Source organism: Erythrolamprus reginae, chromosome 3 (assembly GCF_031021105.1).
Source record: "Erythrolamprus reginae isolate rEryReg1 chromosome 3, rEryReg1.hap1, whole genome shotgun sequence".
Taxonomy (NCBI): Eukaryota; Metazoa; Chordata; class Lepidosauria; order Squamata; family Dipsadidae; genus Erythrolamprus; species Erythrolamprus reginae.
The window spans coordinates 75,986,744-76,011,892 of NC_091952.1; the positions used below are offsets into that span (position 1 = coordinate 75,986,744).

At 40.9% G+C, this 25,149-nt stretch overlaps 1 protein-coding gene across 5 annotated transcripts in view; it reads left to right on the top strand.

The window, feature by feature from the left end:
* The window catches only part of C3H1orf185 (chromosome 3 C1orf185 homolog), a 56,167-nt gene that overhangs the window by 13,089 nt on the left and 17,929 nt on the right, over positions 1-25,149 (top strand). For 2 of the 5 annotated variants that reach the window (XM_070745853.1, XM_070745857.1), the window contains exon 1: positions 20,486-20,738. The exons of 1 other annotated variant lie outside the window; for it this stretch is intronic. In XM_070745853.1, the coding sequence (XP_070601954.1) occupies positions 20,639-20,738 (100 nt within the window). In that variant the 5' untranslated portion in view covers positions 20,486-20,638. Of the gene's footprint in view, positions 1-20,485; positions 20,739-20,780; positions 20,910-25,149 lie in introns of those variants that run through there. 2 more of the 5 variants (XM_070745855.1, XM_070745856.1) reach the window with 2 other exon arrangements.

Genomic DNA, 25,149 nt, shown 5'->3' on the forward strand with positions numbered 1-25,149 from the left:
CAACCACTGTTCCCACTAAGCAGAGCAGTGCGCCATCGCGCACTTAGCACCAGCTTTCAGTGCAGAGGTTTTCCAACCCTGCCCAGGAGCCGATCTCCTACCTTTTGCAAAAGCTCAGGCAACGGGGCTATGGGAGAGGAGGTGGTAGAGGCGAGGGGTTTGCAAACGTCTGCCTACCCCACCCCACCCCCATGGCATAAGGCGAGCATGGTGGTTGGGAGGTTGCCGTTGGGGCAGCAGGAGCTCGCTGCCGTCAAGTCCTGCCCAGGGAACCAGCATGCTTTTCAAATGTGCGCTTTTCAAACGCACTGCTTCCCTGGGCAGCCGGCTTTGCTGGCCGGCGCAGGGCTTGACATCAGTGGGCCCCTGCTGCCTTGACAGCAACCTCCCAACCATCGTGCTCGCTTTGTGCTGTGGGGGTGTGTGTGGCTGCAAGCACCTCCCCTCCACTGCCTCCTCTTCCACCACCACGCTGCCGAGACCTTCTTCCTGGGCTGATCCAAGGCAAGGAGAAGCACCTGGAGGTGCTATGCAAGGGCTGGATGCACAGGGCTCTCAAGCCCCCCGCCGAACACCTGAGAATCTCCGCTGCTGCATCTTTTGCCTCGCTGAAGAATACTGGAAGCACCTGTGGCCGCCCTGCACGGAGCTTGAAGGCAGCGCTTGTGGCTCGGTTAGAATGCCAGGTCCTAAATGGTGGGAAAAGCACTTTTGGAGCCCAGGCTGAAATGGGGGTGCGCGGGGTGGGGAGTGGGGGGAAACAGGGCTCCCAGACAGAGAATCGATCATGCAGGAGGCTTTGAAAGTGGCGCAGCTGCTGCTTGTGTCCAGGTAGTTGCACCCGTCCAGCACTGTCTCTCTATCTCTCTCTCTCTCTCGCACATACATGCACACATGCAGACGAGGGAGCGGAAGGGAAAGGCAGTGACAGTTGGAGCAAAATAAGGTAGAAACCTATTGCAAAATTCTTCCTCCAGTTTGCCAATGTAACGATTCTTCTTGAAGCAACAAAATGGCAACAAAATGGTCTACGGAGGGGGCGGCATACAAATCGAATGAATGAATGAATGAATGAATGAATGAATAAATAAATAAATAAATAAATAAATAAGGAAAAATACATTACAGTTTAGTTAGATGTATTCCAATTCCTAAGATTTTTTGTTACAGTGGACAAAATTTTTGCTAGATTTTTCTGACCCATTTGACTACATAATGGATAACAATACACATTTAAATTTAAATCCATTCACAATATACATATGCAATTAGAAGTTGGGGGCCTACAGTTTTGTTTGCAAGGTTTCTTCATCTAAGCATTTACATATAGTGTTTTCCTCAGGAACCAGCAAATTGGTTCCAAGATCTAAGAGAAAGTTTGTGTGTTTGGGGGTCTCTTTCACTTCAACTGCCCCGTCCAAATCTCAATAAACACAAATGTCTAGCAAATCTCACCTCAGATGCACCAATGAACAAAAATACAATCAGAAGATGTATAGATAAGGTTCACAGAGAATATGAACTTTTACATGAAACATTCTAAAAGCTGTTCCATTTTTTCAATATTTATTTGTTAAAAATGTATTCTTAATACAAATTGCAAAAAGGGTCAAAAATAAAAATAGCCAGAGTATTCTGCTGACACTTCAATTTATGTGCCAAAAATATTTTTATTAATTAATGCAGTATTTTTCCCCTATTCTTTAAGTATGATTTTTAGTGTTCTGTTTTCTGTATTCACTGCCTAATAGTAAAACATTTCATCTAGATGTTTTAGCATCTTTTTAGATGATAGACATATAGTTCTAAGGGCAGAAACATATAAACAGTGCTTCTTTTCCTTTTTTTAAATTTCTTAGGCTTACTACTTTCTTTCTCTGCTTTGTGGGACATTGCTTAGAATAGAATAGAATAGAATAGAATAGAATTCTTTTATTGGCCAAGTGTGGTTGGACACACAAGGAATTTGTCTTTGGTGCAGATGCTCTCAGTGTACATAAAAGAAAAGATACATTTGTCAAGAATCATGAGGTACAACACTTAATGATTGTCATAGGGGTCAAATAAGCTGGGTTTGGGTGAAACTTGACTTTGGTCCTCAAGCCTGACAAGTTTAAGGCTTGTGGACTTCAACTCCCATTCATAAGGTAGCATGACTGGTGGAAGAATTCTGGGAGCTGAAGTCCACAAGTCTTGAAGCTGTCAAGTTTGAAGTTTATAAAAAGTGTACATGGTTTTAAAAAGTATACATGGTTGAAAAAAGTATTCTGCTACACTGGTATTTTATTAAACAATATAATACTATACCATTTGGTTCAGTATTCTTTTTTCCTTGTTTTTCTCCTCTAAAATCTGGGTGTGTCTTATACGCCGGAAAATATGGTATTTATTTATTTATTTTATTTAGACTTCTATGCCACCCAGTCCAGAAAGGACTGCTGCTCAGACACTATACTTTTCTGCCCACACCGAAAAATATTAGAGGGAACATTGTTCTCAACACAGAGTCTATATTCAGTTGCAAATTAAATAAATTACAAAAATGATAGCAATGCAGGAAAACAAGGCTTTTGAATATTAAGACTTGTCTAGAGTGAGGAATCTGATGGTGGATTTGAATGGTGTTTGAAATACTGGATTCTGGATGCTTTTGTTTATTTTAGCTCTGTATGGGCCAATTTGCCGCAGCCAATTCACCAATATAAAGAATAAGGTTTGCTTGAGATACATGGACTTCAGGCAAAGTTATAAAAGGATAAGATTTGCAACATTGTTAAATCCAGAAAAAAAGAGAAAGTTTTTAAAAAGGTGTAAAAATATAAATTTTCATTTTAATGGAATTAAATTACTGTGTGTGGAAGGCTACAAGTTAGACAAATAGGGAAACCTTCATTAGAGAAGGAAAAAGAATTCAGAAGTTTATCTTCTCTAACTATCTCAATTGATGAGTTGAGAGAGTAGCTGAAGAATTGAGGTACCCTGGATTTAGGCCAGAAAATAATAAAAGGTTTAAAAGGGAATGGCTACATTACTGCAAAACTCGAGAATCTTTTTCCTGCCTTTCCTTGGCTGGAAACAAAACACTATAATGTGCTTTTATATTGTAGCCCTTGAGAAGCTGTCCTTTGGTTTTATCCAGCAGCCCTGCTTTCTGCTCTAGGCAAGAGGCCCAGAAATGTGGCTTTTTGGCATGGAAAGCAATTATAGCTGTACCTGGGAAAAGGAGGCAAATTTCTCTTTGCCAATATTAATGTCTCTGGGAACAATGAACAGAATTACAGTCTCTCTAGGTCTGTCTGCAAAATTGAAGAAATAGGGATTGGGACTTTAGGCTCTTTTGCATGGTTGGGAAAAAGGAATTGCCCAGAATAGATGGATCAATGACAGATTACTAGTTTGAGGAAACTGCCTTAATAGCAACAAAGAAACAAAGGCTGGAATCATTTTTATTAGCTTTAGCCCACCAAAACACAGAAGAATTGTGAAATGGTGATGTCAATATAGTGGATGCTGAATAAAGAAAAATATTACTCCAGTATATTTGACCTTAGCTCAGTTGACCTATTAACTGGTTTGTGTGTCAAACCCAGGTATTTAGCAACAGATACAATTCACTTAAGGCTCAGAATTATTTGATTTCTCAAGAATAATATTTTAAAATTAAATTTAGCTAAGTGATCTAAGTTATGTAAAGGAAATCTTTTTTACCTTTGAACCTCACTTTTCAAAAATTAGAATGGAGGAAGAGGTGGAATTTTTGCTTCACACTTCAATATTTTATTCATAGATACATACTTCACAAACGTAACCTAATCCTTGTGATTTATAAATCATGATTTATTATTTAGAATAACCTGAATTTAACCTCTTCTTTCCTAATGCATTGCCTCTATAAATGCTGAGATGTTTTAAATATCTTAGGAAAGATATTAATGTCTTAAGGAACTGCCAGGATTATGCAAGAAAAGACCTTCTGCAAAAGAGAGCTTACCTGACCTACATTTTGGGTAATAATATTTAATGCTATAAGTAACAGATGACACTCTTTATGCCATTGTCTCAAATATCTACCTATCTCATTAGGTCTGGCAGGAGAGGCATGTTCCAGATCCCATTTCTTAGGGAGTGCCATCTGACAATGCCCTGGAAGAAAGTGTTTTCTGTCATGGTGACAGGCCTTTGGAACAGGGGCTCTCCAAATATTTGATTGGCTCTGATGACTTCTTGTAAGACATTAAAGACTTGATTTTGTCATCAAGCTTTGGCAAGGTACTAGTTACATTGATTTGTGTAAGTTCTATTTTTATTTGGCTGCTTATTATATTTGTGTTGGTTTCTATTACACGCTTTACAATATTTTTAACTGTTTCAGGCTACTTAAAGTCAGGAATTGAAATTTAAAGTCATATAAATTGAATAAATTAATTCCTTAGGGTTTTTTTTCAGTATGAAGTTAATTAATTGTTCTTCCAGCATGTTTCAACTGCCCATAATTACAGGGTAATTAGTCCAGGAAGACACACACCACACCATAAAAGGAAAACCCAAAAGTTTTTATAAACAGAAAAAGAGAAACAGCTCCCTTTTTAAATGTCAAAGGGATTTTCTGGTACACACAAGGCACAGGTGAAATGCAATCCAATTGCTCACCCAGTAACTGGGAAATTGAGTCCAATTCTAAAGTCCAGAGAGTCCACACACACAATCCTGAACAGCAAAAAACCACGATCTTGACGAAACAATGAATCAGATAAACTGCCATGAGGCTAACACACCAGGCTGCACTTTTAACTGTAGCACTAATTACAGCAGCCCCACCCAACCACAGGTGGCCTCATTTTCTCTTGTAATAATCCTTCAGTTGTTGTCTCCTATGCATCACTCTATGCATGCGTGGATGTGTCATTAATTCTTGTTCAGAATCCAGGGATGATACAGATGGCTGATCTCCTCCTGGGCTGTCTGCCAAACTCCCCTTTCCCTGTCACTCACGCTTCCTTGGTCAGAGGAGACAGATTCTACTGGAAGCAAAACAGTCCTGCGGCTAGATGAGACTATTAGCATAAAATATCCATTAAATAATCTGAAATTGTTTTCTGTATATTGATGTACATGATTCATTTAACAACTGCAGTAATTCACTTAACAACTCTGGCAAAAAAGAATATAAAATCAAGCATGACTTATTTAACAACCACCTTTCTTAGCAATGGAAATTCTGTTGCTAATTATGGTAATACATCAAAGACTACCAATAATGAACAGTTATACTTTTTCCAGAAGGAGAACATTTGCAATGTATGTGAATTTCTGTACCATAATTCTTTTTGGTTTTCCAGCATAACTAAAGCAGTACTTTTATTCATTTTGATTAATACATCAATTGCATGTTTTCTTGGAAGAAAATTACCTTCATACCTTGACGCAGGCACTTTTAACCATTGTGCCTGACTGCTGTAAATTACTGCATGTGAATCTGCTTGTAGTTTGAATCTTCAATTGGTGCAGAACTCGGAGGCCAGTGGTCTCTGGAAGAACTGAAAGAAACACTAAAAGCTTTAATTAGCTGCCATTTTTTTTCTGGCCAAAATGCAAAGTGCTGATTAGTACTTCCAAAGTATTGTATGATTTATTAAAGTTATTACAGAATATATATCTTGCTATATGTTTTTGCCCTATGGACAATGCATATCCAACCCCACCCCCAGACTTGAGTTCATATAAGGTACTTTAGCAACAGTTGTTGCCTACTTATCTTCTTTGTAGCTGTCCTAGTTCTTTGGAATGTATTGTTTTTGTGGAGATGAACAGCTAATTTCTTGAATTTTTAAAAAAGGCTTTTAAATAGATATATTAAACAGAGTTTTAACTGATTTCAATATATTTAATTATAATTTTGGATAATTTTAGTATTTATACAGTACTTTTGATTGAAATTTGTTTTTATTGGCTGCAGTATTGCCAGTCATCATCTACACACTAGAAGCAATTATGGAGGGAAGCATTCTTTTTGGGAAATGGGGCAGCTTCCAAGAGACTGGGAAACTCATTTGGCCTTTCTGTCTTAAATAAAAGTAAACTTAATCATGCTCTGTTGCAAGACTAACAGATGTCCATGGAGGCATCACAGCATTAGATTGACATGACAGGTCTGACTACCATATAGAATGTATACTGATTAGGCATACTGTTCAATGGGTGCAAACAAATCCAAACTCTTTGTCATTAGAATTCAGATTTCTGTAGTCCAGATCTGTCTCATTATTATTCTTTTTATAGACACTTAATGTCCAATTACAAATATATGTGAGTGGATTATACAAACTGCCAGCATTACCCTAAAGAGATGGACCTGAAACGTAGAAAGCAAATGGCTGAGATCCCTTTCCTCTAGATTCTCTTTTAACTTCCTTTACCATATTTACTTGCAATAACTAAAGGACAGAGAGAAATATTTTCATAGAACAGCATCTCAAACTACCCCTCAACTGAAAATTGTTAATTTGCATTTTTAATTACTATATTGGAAGTTATAGCACATTAATTTTAATAAACCAGTAATGTTATTCACTGGTTTACTTAACACCTGTTAAAAAGTGGGAAATAGATACCATAACTACCAGCAATCTTCTTTCCTGTGTTTAGAAGTAATGCCAGTAATCATAATACCACAATTACCAAAACATAAGACTACAGTAAGGTTCTGTAAATCATCATATATCATAATGAAATATGGACATCCTACAGGATACCACTATAGTTCTAAATTCCTTCCTGTTAGCAATGTGTATTTATTATTGAAGTGTTTGCTCTGTATTTAGTACTGTTTATAGAATTCAACTGTAAGAATTCTAAAAAAAAATTATACATACTAATAAAGTTCACAGTTGTTGATCCAAGCAGGGAATTCATCCAAGGAGATAAAGGAGTAGATGAGAAAGAGGAATCAGGGTTTGGGGAAGATTTTAAGAAGGGAAATGTGTGCTGGAGATGTCAATAAACTACAAAGAACAAGGGCAATGAAAGAAACTTCATAGGGATCCACAGTGCTTGTCTTCTTGCTGAAGAGAAACTCTATTTTCTGAAAGTTCAAGTTAGTACCTTTATTGGAGGAAAAAGTGAATTTCTGCTCCGCTATACACCAGAAGAGGTAAGATGTTTCTAAAAGGGCAAGTGAAGGGAGGGATATAGAAAGGAAGTAGAAACATAGAAGATTGATGGCAGAAAAAGACCTCATGGTCTATCTAGTCTGTCCTTATACTATTTCCTGTATTTTACCTTAGGATGGGTATATGTTTATCCCAGGCATGTTTAAATTCAGTTACTGTGGATTTACCAACCACATCTGCTGGAAGTTTACTCCAAGCGTCTACTACTCTTTCAGTAAAATAATATTTTCTCACGTTGCTTCTGATCTTTCCCCCAACTAACCTCAGATTGTGCCCCCTTGTTTTTGTGATCAGTTTCCTACTAAAAACACTTCCCTCCTGAACCTTATTTAAATAAAGGACAGTAACATGAAGAAGAAGATAAGTTGAAGCATGTCGCTCTGAAAAACAATAAAATAAGGCAACCAATATCAGTCCCAAGACCAGGGAAGAAATGTCAAAAAAATTCAAGAGACACTTTAAAAAAAGTTTTGAAAACAAACAGAAAAACTCACAAACAAACAGAAATTCTCAGGGAAAGCCAAATATGATATCAAAAACATTCTATGGTGGGGATGCATATGTGATAGGAATATTCCTGGAAAGCAATATTGTAATTAATTCAATGGAATACACTCAGCAGAAAGGGAAGTATTGTGTGATACATGTAGAATGCATGCATATACATAAATCCACATAAATCCATAAATTCACAAACTGAAGCATAGAAATCCTATTGAATGTATTTGAGTAAAAATAAATGAGAGAAAAAGAAAGCCAGTTCGGTTTAGTGGTTAAAGCACCAGACTAGAAACCAAAAGACTATGAGTTTTAATCCTGCCTTAGACATGAAAGCTGGTTGAGTGATTTGGGGCCAGTCATTTTCTTTCAACTCATGACAATGTCAAGCATGGGCAACAAGATGGTTAGTTAATTCCTGTCACAGACAATGGATCAACACACGGTTGATCTGAAAAAAGCTAACCCCATACTTGAAGGAAAACACTAGGATGGGAAAAAAGAAAGAAAAAACACAAAAATGATAGTGCTTTGTTGAAATTCATTATAGACTGCCAAACTTTTAAAGACACCTAGCATAGTAAAAATTGGAGATTTCAATTATCTCTGTTAAGGCAACTAATTCAACTTTGCTAGTATCACAGATCCAATGATTTCTGTTCTCTTATTGACAGCTCTACTTTTCAGAAGCTGGTTTAAGAGGTCAGCTATACTGGACTCAGTCCTTCCCATAAGGAAAGAAATGAATGAATAAATTAATGTGACAGAATTTTTGGGGAGATTGACCCTGTTGTCTTTGAATTCATTATATCAAGGAGAGAAGAATATAGAGACAGATTTGTATAGCAGATGTTGATGAATTCAGACAGAAAAAAAGAGATCTGGGAGGAATGGGAACTTTTCTGGAATAAGATATTGAAGATACAATACTAGCAAAACAAAGGATAATAATTTAAACATATTAATATGGGTGCATCCAAAGCTTTCACTTCAAAGTCTAAAAACTAAAAATCAATACCAAAATGAAAGGAAATATAACTAAATAAGGATGCAAGGCTGTCTTCAGAAACTGTAGAAGTATGGCAGAAAAATAAAGATGATAGGATAAGAGGGGGGTTATTTGAGTACAAAAAGAAAAACAAAGGAAAGACAAAATGGCTGTAGTCAAGGCAAAGGAGGTGAATGGGTAATGGTAGAAGAGAGAATAACAATTTATAATTTATTTTGGTGTTAGAACTTAAAAGAACTTGATTATTTGCCATCAGGTCAGCATTGCCTCTAGCAACCACATAGATTGTCTCCATGAGAATTTGTCACTAAACTTATCTTTAACATCTTCCCATAATGTACTCATTGCCACTTTAACTTGCGGTAGCTTTCTTCTTCTCTTTCTTTCTACCTCTTCCAAGATTACAGTCTTCTCTAGAGAGCTAGGTCTTGGTATAAAGAGAGCCCAAAGTAGGAAAATTTAAGCCTGGCCATTTATGCCTCTTGTGAAAACTCTGCATTAATTCATTTGATAATATTTTTGTTTGTTTCTTTGGCTGTCACAATATTCTTCTGTACCTTTTCAACACTGATGTTCAGGAATGTTTAGTTTGCCATTATTTTCAAAATGATTGATACGAGCTGCAACTCAGATAGACAAGGGAAGTAATTAATTAATTAACTTAATAAAAGGACAGACATAAGAATATCTATGTCAGCCCAACAAATTAGATCAGGTTAAGAACCCAATACCATACAAGTCAGGATCATTTTTACTGTAAATTATAGAACTTTCCAAGTGTAAATGTGCTTTCCCTTGCTCCCTTCATTGTCTCTGGGTGAACTAGGAAGGGGCATATCAAATATTTTCTCAAGTTATTATCTTGACCCAGCCTCATTTATCTGACTGTTGCCTTGGTAGCAGCTTTTCGTCCTGTCCTTGAATTCCATCTACTGTATATTCTACATACATAAAGCCCTTCATGGCATAGGACCAGATTATCTACGAGACTGCCTTCTGCCGCACGAATCCCAGCGACCGGTGAGGTCCCACAGAGTTGGCCTTCTTAGGGTCCCATCAATCAAACAATGTCGGCTGGCGGGACCTAGGGGAAGAGCCTTCTCTGTGGGAGCCCCGACCCTCTGGAATCAGCTCCCACCAGAGGTTCGCACTGCCCCCACCCTCCTTGCCTTCCGAAAGAGCTTAAAAACTCATCTTTGCCGCCAGGCTTGGGACTCTTAGATCTTCCCCCTGATCAATGAATTTTTCAAGTATGAGTGTTGAATGATTGGTTTGACAGGTTTTTACCTTCTTTTAATAGAATTTAATGGTTCTTTTTAATGTAGTATTAATTGGATTTATATTATTGTTCTGTTTTTTGTATATGTTGTGAGCTGCCCAGAGTCCTTGGAGAGGGGCGGCATACAAATCCAATAAAATAAATAAAATAAATAAATGCAACTTGATATTTATAGATAGTAGGGTGGTACTTTTCAACAAGAGGATGATGGATAAGATCATCCAAAAGTTCAATGAAAATGTTAAAATCAAACATTTAAGATACTCAGTAGCATCAACCAAAGAAGCAAAATCAGCAAAATACTGGTTTATATTACAATGGAAGAAGCCAGGAAAGCAAAACATTCCATGGGAATTTTGTGATACATACCAATGATAACAAAACTAACTTCTCAGCAGTAACTAAAATTCTCTACTTGGAGATCACTGCATCGTGCCATCACAATGAAAAAAGTAACTGTAAAACTTATTTGGTTAATGTCCAATTAATAATTGGAACCAGAAAGCATGGCTTTACATTGACTTTGCTTGTGGGAAAGAAAGTCATAAATGGCTATCATGTGACCAAGGGATATTGTAACTCTTGTAAGTATGAGATGGTTGCCAAACACCCAGATTGTAACTATGTGAAATGCTGTGGTGTTGAGATGGCCAGAATTTTGAGGATTGACCATAAATACCAATTGCTCAGTGCTGCAGTAACTTTTGCTGAGTCAGTAGTTGTTATCTGAAGGCTACCTATACAATCAACATTAAATTAAAACTACTGGCATAATTAAAATTGATGATCATGTTGATATGGATTAAATTGGTAATAAGACAGACTATAAGTCAAAATATGGCAATTGTTTTGTTCCAATTTGGGAGTGGGATTGTTATCTGGGCTGATAAGAATCATTGATTATTGCATCCCACCAAGATATGATAATTATATGTATAAATTCAATAAATAAACAAACAAACAAATAAACCAATTTTCAATGGAACTGTTTTCCACGGAAGCTGTATATAGTGCAATAGCACTAACAATGTGCTCACTTTGGTTGAACATATATAAATCACTCATCCGAGACGACAGCCAGGAATCTATATGTCTGGTGCATACTGTGAATTCCAACAACCACCATAATGATGTGAAATGCCATCTACTGAACTATTTACTACACAAAGGCATTATTAAGTTCCAATATTAACTGGAAACAAATGTAAAGGTAGACATCCTGACCACGTTCTTGATCAGAACTTGGCATAGTGATCTTACCACAAACATAAATCTTGGGAAATGACCCATATGTTGATAAGAAATAGTGCAGGGACAGCAATAGCAATAGTTGGAGCAAGACTACATTTAGACAAAAAGGAGCTAAAGGTAGTTCTTAGTTTAAAACTTTAATTAGTATTAGTATTTAGTATTTATTAGATTTGTATGCTGCCCCTCTCCGAAGACTCGGGGCGGCTAACAACAATATAAAAAGACAATGTAAACAAATCTAATATTAAAAGACAATCTAAAAAACCCCAATTTAAAGAACCACTCATACATACAAGCATACCATGTATAAATTCTATAAGCCTAGGTGGAGGGAAATTTCAATTCCCCCATGCCTGATGACAGAGGTGGGTTTTAAGGAGCTTGCGAAAGGCAAGGAGGGTGGGGGCAACTCTGATAGCTGGGGGGAGCTGGTTCCAGAGGGTTGGGGCCGCCACAGAGAAGGCTCTTCTCCTGGGTCCCGCCAAACGACATTGCTTAGTAGACGGGACCCAGAGAAGGCCAACTCTGTGGGACCTAACCGGTCGCTGGGATTCATGCGGCAGAAGGTGGTCCCGGAGATATTCTGGTCCGATGCCATGAAGGGCTTTATAGGTCATAACCAACACTTTGAATTGTGACCGGAAATTGATCGGCAACCAATGCAGACTGCGGAGTGTTGGTGTAACATGGGCATACCTTGGGAAGATGGAATTGTCCTTGGGAGGCAGAACCCACAGCCACTCCGTCTTATCCGGTTTGAGTTTGAGTCTGTTGACACCCATCCAGACCCCAACAGCCTCCAGGCACCAGCACATCACTTCCACTGCTTCATTGACTGGACATGGGGTGGAGATGTACAGCTGGGTATCATCAGCATACTGATGATATCTCACCCCATGCCCTTGGATGATGTCACCCAGCGGTTTCATGTAGATATTAAATAGCAGGGGGGAGAGGACGGACCCTTGAGGCACTCCACAAGGGAGTAACCTCGAGGTCGACCTCTGATCCCCCACTAACACTGACTGTGACCGACCGGATAGGTAGGAGGAGAACCACTGGAGAACAGTGCCTCCCACTCCCAACCCCTCCAGCCGGCACAGAAGGATACCATGGTCAATGGTATCGAAAGCCGCTGAGAGGTCAAGAAGCACCAGGACAGAGGACAAGCCCTTGTCCCGGGCCCGTCAGAGATCATCCATCAATGCGACCAAAGCAGTTTCCGTGCTGTTAATTGGAATTGAAATACAGTCATTGAGGGAAGCAGTCACTAAGTGGGACATCCATGTGATTGCCCATGTTCACTCAATGACTACAATCCCATCAACCTTAGTCATGGTTGTTAATAATAATAATAATAATAATAATAATAATAATAATAATAATAATAATAATAATTTATTAGATTTGTATGCTCCGAAGACTCGGAGCAGTTAAGCAATCGTACAGTTCATTAAGCACACGATGTTCCAGTAAGGAATGCAACGAACCTCAGGGTAATGGGGAGACTCTGGGAGGCTCTAGTCAGGAGCTGAAAATCCTCCCTGCCAAGATCCAAGAAGGAGTTTCAGCCTCTGAACAGAGAAACATTTGTGTGCAGCCTGCACTGGGCCTCTCAGGGCCTCTATCACCTTGCTCGTGAATAACAGGTGTATACACAGAGAAGATCTCAGCAATTGTCCTCAAGACAAAATTGACTTACTTTACAATATTTTTAGCCTTTTCCAATCAAAACATCTGGGGAGGAGAAACACAAAGTCAAAATAAGAGTAGGACACATACAAAAATATATAATTAATAAAATATGCAATGGAAATTTAATACATTATAAATGCCATTAATTTAGATTAGCCTTAGGACTAAACACTCACTGGAACAATGCTGCTTTGATTAATTTTCAAGTACATACAGTAGGGACTGCCTTTCCTCCAGGGCAAGAAATAAAATTAGGGTACTTTTTCTTTTACCACAATGAAATTGATATTTAATTGAATATGAAAAAGAATATTTATCACTCAGGGTTGACTTATAGAGTGCTTAGTGGTCTTGGAGCTTGATATTTTGCTTACAGGTGTTTAATTATCCAACAAGGTAACATCTTCAATAAGAATTATTATAAGGTTTGCTCCCTGTATATTGAGACAATAAAAAAAGCTAAGAAGGAAATGTCTATTGAAATTCTCAGTCATCCAAGTCCCAAAGGTGCTTTTTCAAAAGGTATTCAAGAATCTTCTTCAGTTCTGAATTGGGTGGCTTCCTACAGGTGCGGTACAGTGCGGGTGCTGTGGTAGTGGCCTGCCAATGATGAAATTTTGGTGCGAGGGCTCCAGTACTGTCTGTGCCAGTCTGTGCACACCGCCATTTTGGGGGGGGGATAATTTTCAGCAATTGTTTTGCTCTCTGAGCATGCGTGGAAGTAAAATCATTCCTCTGAGCATGCACAAAAGTAAAATCACGTAATGGGATGCTCACACAAAATGTCACAATGCACACCGGTAATAAAAGGTAAAAGGAACCCACCCCTGTTATAAATGTGTTCTGTCTGGGTTTTCCCAGACCTCAACACCAACTGAAAAAACAGCCAGACACTCTGGTAAAAGCCAAAAGTATTTTATAGCTGGAAAAAATAAGCACAAAGGAAAACCTGTCTTCACAACAGACAAGCTATAATACGTTACAGCAGGGTCCTGATGTCCAGTCAATACCATAAGCTTCTTGCTGGCACCCCCCCCCCAAGGTTTCAATAGTCCAAGGCACAAACCAGGATTGTAAGCCACCAAAGTTCACAGACAGGTCTCACGAATCTCCAAGATAAAACTCCACAAGCCAGGAAGGGTGGGTCCGCCTTTTATCCTTTCCCAAGAGCACCACACCCAAACCCAGCTGTGACCTCTAATGCTGGAAATACTTAGCCAATTGAATCCGTCTCTGATTAGCTCTCCTTTGTCGCATATCTATGATGTCTTGAGCATTTTCCCCTAAGGAATCCAGGCTGCTTGCTGGGGAGAGCTCCCCCTGGTGGGACTCTGGCTGTCCTTCTTCTTCAGCCTGGGATTCCTCTTCCTCGTCAGTCTGCACCTCCTGTTCCTCAGCCTCTCCCTCTGAGCTGGAAACCGACAGAAGGTCAGCCATTCCCGGAGGGGTCCCAGACTGAACCACAACAAAATGAATGCTGGAGAATGGGAAGGTTTATATTTCTTGCAGTCATCTGGTCACTGACACTCTTTCTTTCAATTGTTGAGGCCATTTGTAAGTTTATGAGTGCTCTCAGGGTCACTTGAATAGTGCAAATGGGTATGGAACCTTCTTGGAACTGCTGAAAGGACTGTGTTGTAAACAGGATATGTGGTGTCGTGCTCTTCCCCCTGTATGTAGTAAAATGCAGTGAGACATGTACAGATCTGTACATTAGAGAGTCAAAATAACTTCATAAAAACATGGCACAAAATAGGAGAACAAATTCATCAGGACAAATCCATCTGCATTTGAAAGACAAAGGTCACTCTTTTGAAGACAGCAAAGTCCACACACTGGACAGAGGATCACTGATTTGAAAGGGGGTCAAAGAGGCCATCTAAATTAAGATTGAATAGCCCTTTATCAACAGAGGGCAAGGGCCACAACACCACTTATCTCCTGTTTATAACACAGTCCTTTCAGTAATTATAAATATAAATTATTCTATTCTCCACCATTCAATAAGTACTGAAGAAGCTTCAGAATGGATGAGGATCAAAACATCTTCAAGAAAACATCCAAACGTCTTATGAAAATGCATCTTTGGGAATAAGGAAACAATAAGATTAGAACACATCCTTTCCAGCTCAAATACCTAGATAAACAGGGATTAATACCAAAGAATCACATAGAAAACAATACCTTAATCAAGGAGTTATCAAGAACAAAGCTATACCCCCACCAATAGTGGCAGGAGAAGCTACTACAGATTAAACAAGTAACTTACCTGTTCACTGGGCCTGCTGATGTTACCTAATTGGGTACTGTAATGAAAGAAAGCAAACTAACTCAGAGAACGCTATGGACTCCACAAATGTATACTTTCTTGTAGTACATGCAGCTTTAAAAATTGTTATTTTATCAGCTTAGTGTGAAGAAATAAGGAGAGAGATCAAATTAGACGGTAAACTAGTTGTTATAATCTATCTGCACCTCTATAACTGTCTGGTTTGGTGCTGCAACCCAACAGGATCGACACAGACTTCAGAGGATAATCAGAACTGCAGAAAAAACAATTGCTGCCAACCTGCCTTCCATTGAGGATCTGTATACTGCACGAGTCAAAAGAGGGCAGGGAAAATATTTACTGATCCCTCACATCCTGGACACAAATTGTTTCAACTCCTACCCTCAAAACGTCGCTACAGAGCACTGCACACCAAGACAACTAGACACAAGAACAGTTTTTTTCCGAACGCCATCACTCTACTAAACAAATACAGTGATCCCCCGTTTATTGCGTCCCCAACCATTGCGAACAGGGTACTTCGCTATTTTTCAACCCGGAAGTCAAAAATACCATCTACGCATGCGTGCCGGGCACGCATGCGTAGATGGCAGCGGCTTCCCTGGGTCTTCCCCCTCTTGCTGGCGTCAGCGAGGAGTTTCCCCACCGCCCACACAAACTCCTCGCTGCCGCTCTCCCGCCCTTCGCCTGCCCACGCCGTTCGCTCCCCCCTCTTGCTGTCGGGAGGGCGAGAAGCCCTCCCCAGCACCCGCTCGCCCGCCCTTCGCCCTGGCGGAGAAATTCCAGCCCCCACCTGGTCCCGCCCGATCCTCCTCCCTGAGGCAGCTCGCCCTCCCATGGCCGCTTCCTCCACCCTCTATTGCAAGCCCTCGCCACCGCAGCCAACGCGCGCTGCGATCTTCAAGCCCGGCTCCTTTCGGCCCAGCATCCCGGGCCAAGCAGCTGCCTTCCGTGACTGAGCCTGGCTGGCCCGGAAGATCGTAGCGCGCGTTGGCTGCACCGGCGGCGACATTGCTGCCGGCTTGGCTTCGCTCGCCGCTGCAGCCAACGCGCGCTACGATCTTCCGGGCCAGCCAGGCTCAGTCACGGAAGGCAGCTGCTTGGCCCGGGATGCTGGGCCGAAAGGAGCCGGGCTTGAAGATCGCAGCGCGCGTTGGCTGCGGTGGCGAGGGCTTGCAATAGAGGGTGGAGGAAGCGGCCATGGGAGGGCGAGCTGCCTCAGGGAGGAGGATCGGGCGGGACCAGGTGGGGGCCAGATCGTAGCGCGCCGGACGGGGGTCTCCCGGGCTGCCCGATGCGACGGCCGCCCAGAGCGCTTGGCCAAGGATGCCGAGGCCGCCCGGGAGAGGTCAAAGCAAGCCGGGCCCGGCGGGCGCCCTGGAGCCGCCGGCAAACAAAGGAATAAAAAAGGAGGAAGCCGAGCGCGGGGAAGAAGCGAAAGCGCCAATTTGCACAACTCGCAAAAGCGCGTGGAAAGATCACAAACACACACACACAAAAGCCGCGCGGGATCTGCACGCGGGGCTGGGAGGGAAAAAAGCGCCTCTTTGCAAAGCAGCAGCCGCCCGATCCGGGGCGCGGGACCCCAGGCTCAGTGACGGAAGGCAGCCGCTTGGGCCGAGAGGAGCCGGCCTTGATCCGCCAACGCGCGCTACGATCTTCCGGGCCAGCCAGGCTCAGCGGATCAAGGCCGGCTCCTCTCGGCCCAAGCGGCTGCCTTGATCCGCTGAGCCTGGCTCGCCCGGAAGATCGTAGCGCGCGTTGGAGACAGGCTTTGAGTTTTGGCTGCGGGGCGAGGGAGTTAGGAAAGTCCTACTTCTCCCCCCGCAGCCAAAACTCAAAGCCTGTCTCCTGCTGCCCGGTTTAGCCAGGACACGAGCGGCGAAATGACTTGGAGGAATGTGAAGCTGAAACCGGCCGGTTTCATCTTCACATTCCTCCAAGTCATTTCGCCGCTCGTGTCCTGGCTAAACCGGGCAGCAGGAGACAGGCGGTGGGCTGGGAGCCGCAGGCGAAAGGAGCTCAGGCATTGTTCTCCGGACCCCGCCCGCAGCCTGGAGAGGGAAAGGGCCGCCGCGGGGCTGAGCGGGCGGGGTCCGGAGAACAATGCCTGGCGCCGCGCTCCGATGCCCGAGCTCCTTTCGCCTGCGGCTCCCAGCAGCACTTTGAATCCAGCAGCTTCTGCTGGATACGGGCGGTGGGTGGGACGAGCAACGCGGAAGCCAGGGGCTGTGGCAGCTCGCCCCCCCATCGCCCGTATCCAGCAGAAGCGGCGGGATTCAAAGGGATTCAAGGCTAACTTCTGCGCTTGGCTTGAGGACTCAGCTCGGAAGCTGCACGGGTGTTTTAAAAGGTCTCCGCCGGCATGGGGGGCTTCCTACCACCTCCCGAACCCCCAACTCGGGTTTGGGGGGGTGCTAAGAAGCCCCCCATGCCGGCGGAGACCTTTTAAAACACCCGTGCAGCTTCCGAGCTGAGTCCTCAATCTTCGGCTCCTCGCTAGCGCTGCGGAAGTAAAAATACCATCTGCACATGCGCAGATGGTGTTTGTACTTCCGCAGCGCTACTTCGCGAAAACCCGCTCGTTGCGGGGGTTCCTGGAACGGAACCCTCGCAACGAGCGGGGGATCACTGTAATTCCCTCAACACTGTCAGACTTTCTACTAAATCTGCACTTCTATTCTACTAGTTTTTCTCATCATTCCTTTCACCCATTTCATCCCATGTTGACTGTATGACTGTAACTTGTTGCTTATATCCTAAGATTTTTATTAATATTGCTTCTTCATTGCTTATTTGACCCCTATGACAATCATTAAGTGTTGTACCTCATGATTCTTGACAAATGTATATTTTATTTTATGTATGCTGAGAGCACATGCACCAAGACAAATTCCTTGTGTGTCCAATCACACTTGGCCAATAAAAATTCTATTCTATTCTATTCTATTCTATTCTAATACAAAAGCAGAAGAAAAACATATTGTTACGGCCAAAAAAACCCCCATAGTTGGGATGCTGAACTGAAATATGTTTGTAAAACTTGTAATTATATGAAGGAAATTTATTATTGTTCAAACACTTTAAAATAAAGTCTTCGTCTTATTTTTGAAAAACAAAGCTAAAATATTTTGGGGACAAAAATACTGTATACAAAACAAATACTGTATGTTTGAGAGAGCACCATCTTGTGGGCAAAAATGATAATTTGCATATTATAAAAATAGCAGTATAGAATCCAGATAAACCTTACTGTGGTTATAATTTAAAATATAATTCTATGTACTGTATTACCTTTAATGAAAATATCCAGGCTACACAGTGAATATACATCAGTTGGTTTTATTTGAACTTCTGATCTTGAAGGCATATGTCATTAATATAGAAAAAATTAAAAAAGCATATAATATTGCAGAAAATTCTGTCAGAAATAGCATCTTAACAGCCAATCCTTCAGGTGTCTTATTTAAAAGTAGTCCTGCTGAATTTAAAGGGACTGACCAATAGGTATGACATGGCATCCTAATGTTAATTGTCAAAAATTGTATTCTTGTTGTTTGGGTATACAGTATGTTTATTTTTCACTAAAACGTTTCTGCCTATATTTCAGTACTTTAAAAGGTGGGGACCATATTAATGAGCCTTTTAGCAGGAAGCATGTTAGGCACAGGGGTAGACAAAGTTGGCTCATCTATGACTTGTGGACTTCAATTCCCAGAATTCCTAAGCCAATCATACTAGCTCAGGAATTCTGGGAGTTGAAGTCTACATGTCATAGAAGAGTAAAAAGACAAACAGGACATACATACATTTAACGTATATAGGGGCTACAATTGCCCCGCTCGTGGTAGAAGTCTTTCCAATACAGAAAAGAAAAACACTAGAATTTGTAAAATCAATACAGTAATTTAGATAAGAAAAAAAATATTCCTAACAGGACTCCATAAACTCAGTTAAAGGGGATAGATTTCTTTTTCTTATATGGTATAATCACTGTTGACTCTTAATGACTCTACAGATGGATTTTCTTCAGGGTAATCTTTAATATCTGCCAATAGTGCTCTCATTGTCAGTTAACTGCGTCCATCCATTGTTCCCAGTTTTATAGACTTCCCAAGAGTAAAGTGTTTGCATCATGCATGTCTTTGTATTATCTATAAAAAAATGAAAGTAATGACTAAAAAAAAGCTTTCTGTGAAACTTTCAGTCCTGCTCCTGTTTTTATTTCTTGCAGTTATTTGTCCTAACATTCATTCATTCATTTATTTATTTATTTATTTATTTATTTATTTATTTATTAGATTTGTATGCCGCCCCTCTTGGTAGACTCGGGGCAGCTAACAACAATAATAAAACAGCGTATGACAAATCTAATATTTAAAATAACTAAAAAACCCTTATTAAAACCAAACATACACACAAATATACCATGCATAAATTGTATAGGCCTAGGGGGAAAGGAGTATCTCAGTTCCTCCATGCCTGACGACAGAGGTGGGTTTTAAGGAGCTTACGAAAGGCAAGGAGGGTGGGGGCAATTCTGATCTCTGGGGAGAGCTGGTTCCATAGGGTCGGGCCACCACAGAGAAGGCTCTTCTCCTGGGTCCCGCCAAATAACATTGCTTAGACGACGGGACACGGAGAAGGCCAACTCTGTGGGACCTGACTGGTCGCTGGGATTCGTGCGGCAGAAGGCGGTCCCAGAGATATTCTGGTCCGATGCCATGAAGGGCTTTATAGGTCATAACCTTTGAATTGTGACCGGAAACTGATCGGCAACAAATGCAGACTGCGGAGTGTTGGTGTAACATGGGCATATTTAGGGAAGCAGCTGCATTCTGCACGATCTGACGTTTTAAAATTTAAAAATTGTACTTATTTTATTTTTATTTTATTAATTGGACTTTTATGTCGCCCCTCTCCGAGGACTCGGGAGACTCCTATTCTTACTAAGGAAAGGTATCAAATACATTTACTACTAATATAAACTACTATCCTATACTTGATTGACAAATAAAATAAATAAATAAAATACAAGACAGGCACATTAAATAACAACAGGGGCGGCGGGTGGGGGTGGGGAAATTGCCTGAAGGCTCATTTAACTTAACGCTTCGGTCATTTCAATAGAACCGGAGAACAGGTAATTTTTTTTTTAAAAAGCGCCTATGTTTGAATCGCCTCGGGCACTTGAAACACCCGAGGCTTCAAACGCCACACTCGAGCAATGCAATAGGACAGCGGGCTGCCTGAAGCCCCGCCCCGCTCGAGCTACCTTAACAACAAGCGGTTTGACAGCCCGCCAATTTCTTCGCGCGCGAGGTCAGAGTCGTCGCGGGAGCCTCTCTCGCCGTCCTCTCGTGGCGTTCGCTTGTTCGTTCCGCTCGAAGGACCGTTAGAACCGCCATGGCGGCGGGCTGGGTGGGAAACGTGCGCGGGAAAACGCCATGCTAACAGCTGGAGCCCTCATGGTCGCGTTGCTAGTTCTGGCGCCATTCGCGGAGCGGTCCGGGCGGGGTCATCCGCTTCTCTGTGAAGGGTGGCCAGGTGAGGAGCATATAAAGCTACCTGCTTTCAGCTGAATGGCTGGGAATTATGGATTTGCCGCCAAGGCTTAATTCTTTCAGAAGGCGCCAAGCTGACGGAAGCAGAGTTCTGACAGCGAATGATGGGCTTAGTAGAATTTGAAAGTCATTCTTGGTAATAAGAGCGTGAAAAGTAATGAACTTTTAAGCTTCTAAATGAATATGGAAGATTAGTAGTTTCGTTCCCGTTTAAATAGTTCTTGTTCTCAATATGGGAAAATCGGCATAAAAGCAATCGGTTCAATGCTATGGATGACTTTATTAAAATTGAGAGGTACTTCTAGTTTGGACTTGGAATTTTAATGAGTTAGGTTTATATTACACTGGGGAACAGCAATTTCCTTGTCTTAAATCTGACTTATTTTCAACTAACTTGGCCTTTGGATCCAAAGATAACCACAGTTTAATAATAATAATAATAATTATTATTATTATTATTATTATTATTATTAAACTGTGGTTATCTTTTTTATTATTATTATTATTTTTATTATTATTATTATTATTATTATGCCTAATTAACTATAAAAAAGCTCAAAAATCAAACAACAGAAATTGTGTTATGTATTGTTCCCTAGTGTTATTGTAGATGAAGTAGAACTGAAATTACTTGCCCTGTGGTGGAAATCAGAGATGCTATAACCAAACTGATATAACGAAAAATCCATTGTATATCTGAAATAAGTGAAAATATTAATTGCACTGTGAATATTTGAACCTGTTTCTTTCCTATTTAAATACCTGCTGTGATTACATTTTAGAAATTTTGATGCTCATTTTGATTACTGAGCTTTTCATTTAAGTACAGTGGTACCTCTACTTAAGAACTTAATTCGTTCCATGACCAGGCACTTAAGTAGAAACGTTCTTAAGTAGAAGCAATTTTTCCCATAGGAATCCATAGGAATCAATGTAAAAGCGGTGAGGAGGAGCATGCGCCTCCCATACACTGTGCCAGAGAATGGCAGGGGGAATGGCAGGAAACTGGCCAGGCCTTTGTGCCGCTCTCAAATTTCCTGGGAAATTTTTCCAGGCTCGGGCTCTTAAGTAGAAAATGGTTCTTAAGTAGAGGCAAATAAAATCTTGAACACTTGGTTCTTATCTAGAAAAGTTCTTAAGTAGAGGCGTTCTTTAGTAGAGGTACCACTGTACTTGAAAAGCCACTGGGCCTTGGTTAAAAAGTATCCAAGAATCTTTTCTTGAAAGTTAATGCTACTAAATACTGCTTCCAAAAAAGATTGTACTGTACTAACAGTGTAAAAGCTTGTTAGAACAACAGACTTAGCAGTGTTGCTCTAAGGATTTAGTCTTTTACTTTCTTGGGAGAGAAGATTCCTTTCTTCCAATGTGTGTCTGTGTTTTAAAACAATCAAATTTACTGGCGAAAGATATATCGGGAGTCCTTGACTTACGACCATAATTGGGCCCAAAATTTATGTTGTGATGTAAGTCATTTGTTAAGTGAGTTTTGCCCATTTTATGACACTTCTTGTTGCAGTTGTAAAATGAATCACTGCAGTTAAGTTAGTAACTTGGTTATTAAGTGAATATGGCTTCTCCATTGACTTTGTTGTCAAGGTCGCAAAAAGATCACATAATCAGTAAAAATATAACCATCATAACCATCATAAATATTTATTTATTTAATTTATTCATTAGATTTGTATGCCGCCCCTCTCCGTAGACTCGGGGCAGCTAATATTAGCCAATTGCCAAGCATCTGAGTTTTCATTACGTGACCATGGGGATGCTGCAATGCTCATAAGTGTGAAAAACTATCATAAATCACTTTTTTCAGTGCCTTTGTAACTTTGAATAGTCATTAAATGAACTGTTGTAAGTTGAGGACTACTTGTACTTTAAGCATAGTAGGGATCAGATAAGGAAGAAATATAGCTGATGCTAATTTTATGGGAGATGGGTTTTCTCACAAACTCCACAGCCTCAATGCATGTACAGTATGAAGTGGTCTTCAAGGCCTTACAGAAAGCCTGTAGGATCAGGGTCAATCTGATCTCTAGATCAGTGGTTCCCAACCTTTCTAATGTCACGACTCCTTAATACAGTTCCTCATGTTATGGTGACCCCCAACCATACGTCTAGCGCCAATTCTCCCAAAAGAGCTTTAAGCTGATTGGCAGGAAAATCAGAGGGACACCCCCATTGTAAATACCTGATTGATCGGATTGTAAAAATATGTTCCAAGGCACCAGAAGCTTTAGTTAGTTTAGAAATTTGTTTTTTCCCCATGGTCTTAGGCAACCCCAGTGAAATAATTGTTCGACCCCCCCAAAGGAGTCCTGACCCCCAGGTTGAGAACCACTGCTCTAGAGAGATGATATTCCAGAGAGCAAGTGTCACAGCAGAAAAGGCTCTCTTCCTAGATGAAATGACACTTCTTAGCACATAATATCTGCAGCATCTCCATCCTGCTGAAATAAACAAAATGTGTAGAAAAAAACGGGTGATATGGTGCCATAAGTAACCTGGCCCCAAACAATGAAGGGCTTTAAAAGTGACTACCATGTTGAATTTCATCCAGAAACATACTGCTACCCAATGTAACCCGCATAGTATAGGTGGCCAATGCACTAAACAACAGGCAACTAATAAAGACAACATAAGAGCCCGTTTTAATTAAGGCATCAGGCTAGAAAGCAAGAGGCTAAGTTCAAGTCCCACCTTAACCATGAAAGGCACTTGGGTCACTCTTTCTTAGCCCAACCCATCTCAGAGGAGTTCTGGGAAAATAGAAGGAAGGTGCATTTTACATATTCACTGCCTCTAGTTACCATATTTTTAGGAGTATAAGATGCACCTTTTTCCCCCTAAAAGAGGGTGGAAATGTCAGTGCGTCTTATACACCAAGTGCAGCCATTTTTGCTGTCCCAAAGGCACACACACCCCTTGCCTGCAGAGAACTCTTGGGTGCTGTGGAATGGCAAAAATGCCCCTGTTTTTGCAGAAAACAAGACATTTTTGGGACATTTTTGCAAAAATGGGGTGGGGAAAGGGTCTGGGGAGGCTGCAGCGCGCTCCTGGGGACTGAGGGAAGGCAAAAATGCCTCCGTTTTTGTGAAAAAGTGGGCAAAATCAGCCAATTTTTCACAAAAATGGGGGCATTTTTGCCATCCCCCAGCATCCAAGAGTTGTTTGCAGGATCCTCGATTTTTGCAAAAAAATGGGGGGAAAACAGCCTATTTTTTTCAAAAATGGGGCTGTTTTTGCCTTCTAATTACCCCATTCAGCATGACTGGAGGAGGAATTCTGGGAGTTGAAGTCCACTAGTCTTAAAGCTGTCAAGTTTTAAAGACTCCTGGGTTAGGGATTAGGGGTACAAGGGTATTCAAACTTGGAAAGTTTAAGACTTGTGGACTTCAACTCCCATTCCTGAGCTAGCATGACTGGGGGAGGAATTCTGGGAGTTGAAGTCCACAAGACTTAAAGCTGTCAAGTTTGAAGTTTGTAAGAAGTGTACATGGTTGTAAAAAGTATACATTGTTGTAAGAGGTATTTGGCTACATTGGTATTTTATTAAATAATATATTACTACACCATTTGGTTCAGAATATTTTTTCCCTTGTTTTCCACCTCTAAAATCTAGGTGCATGTTATACTCCTGTGTGTCTTATACTTCAAAAAATACGGTATTTGTAGAAATAATAAATGGTAGAATATAAGTAAATAAATAAATAGCTTGCCACATTGTATTTTATGTTGACTGAAATGCTCCTCAAGGGTAGAACACACTCATGTAGAACACACTGCAGTGATGCAATCAGGTCACTAGAGCATACAGTAAATGACTAAGTATGACCTCTTTGTCTAGGAATGATACAAATGATGCACAATTCAAAAGCTTTGCAAAGGCAGTCCTAGTTATGGTTGCCATCTTTTAATTGAGCAGGAGTGAGGATCCCGTTAACTGCTGATTCTGTTAGAGGCAATGTTGCCTCATCCAGAATCAAAGACAAAAGTTCAAAAATCTAGAGCAGTTTGGCCTTTCTAGGGTAGAGCTGAAACCTGCTATGTCCCATTTAGATGTTAGTTTATAGCAAACAAAATCTTCATGGCATCACTCAGACAACCTGAGATAGAGATATAAAACTGGTATCATACTGATGAAACTTCACCCCAAATCATAGCATGATCTCATCTGGAAGCTTGTGAACAGGATTGGAAAATCACTGAACCCTGAGACATCCCACAGGATAAGGACTGCAGGTTGGACTTCTTCCTGCTCTATCAACACAACTGGAATTGACCTCATAAAAGAAGCAAACCATTAATGCAATGTATCTCAACTCTCAGAGCCAGGCCAGAAGGATACCACTGATGATATTGAAATGTGATAGTATTAAAAGCTAATGAGT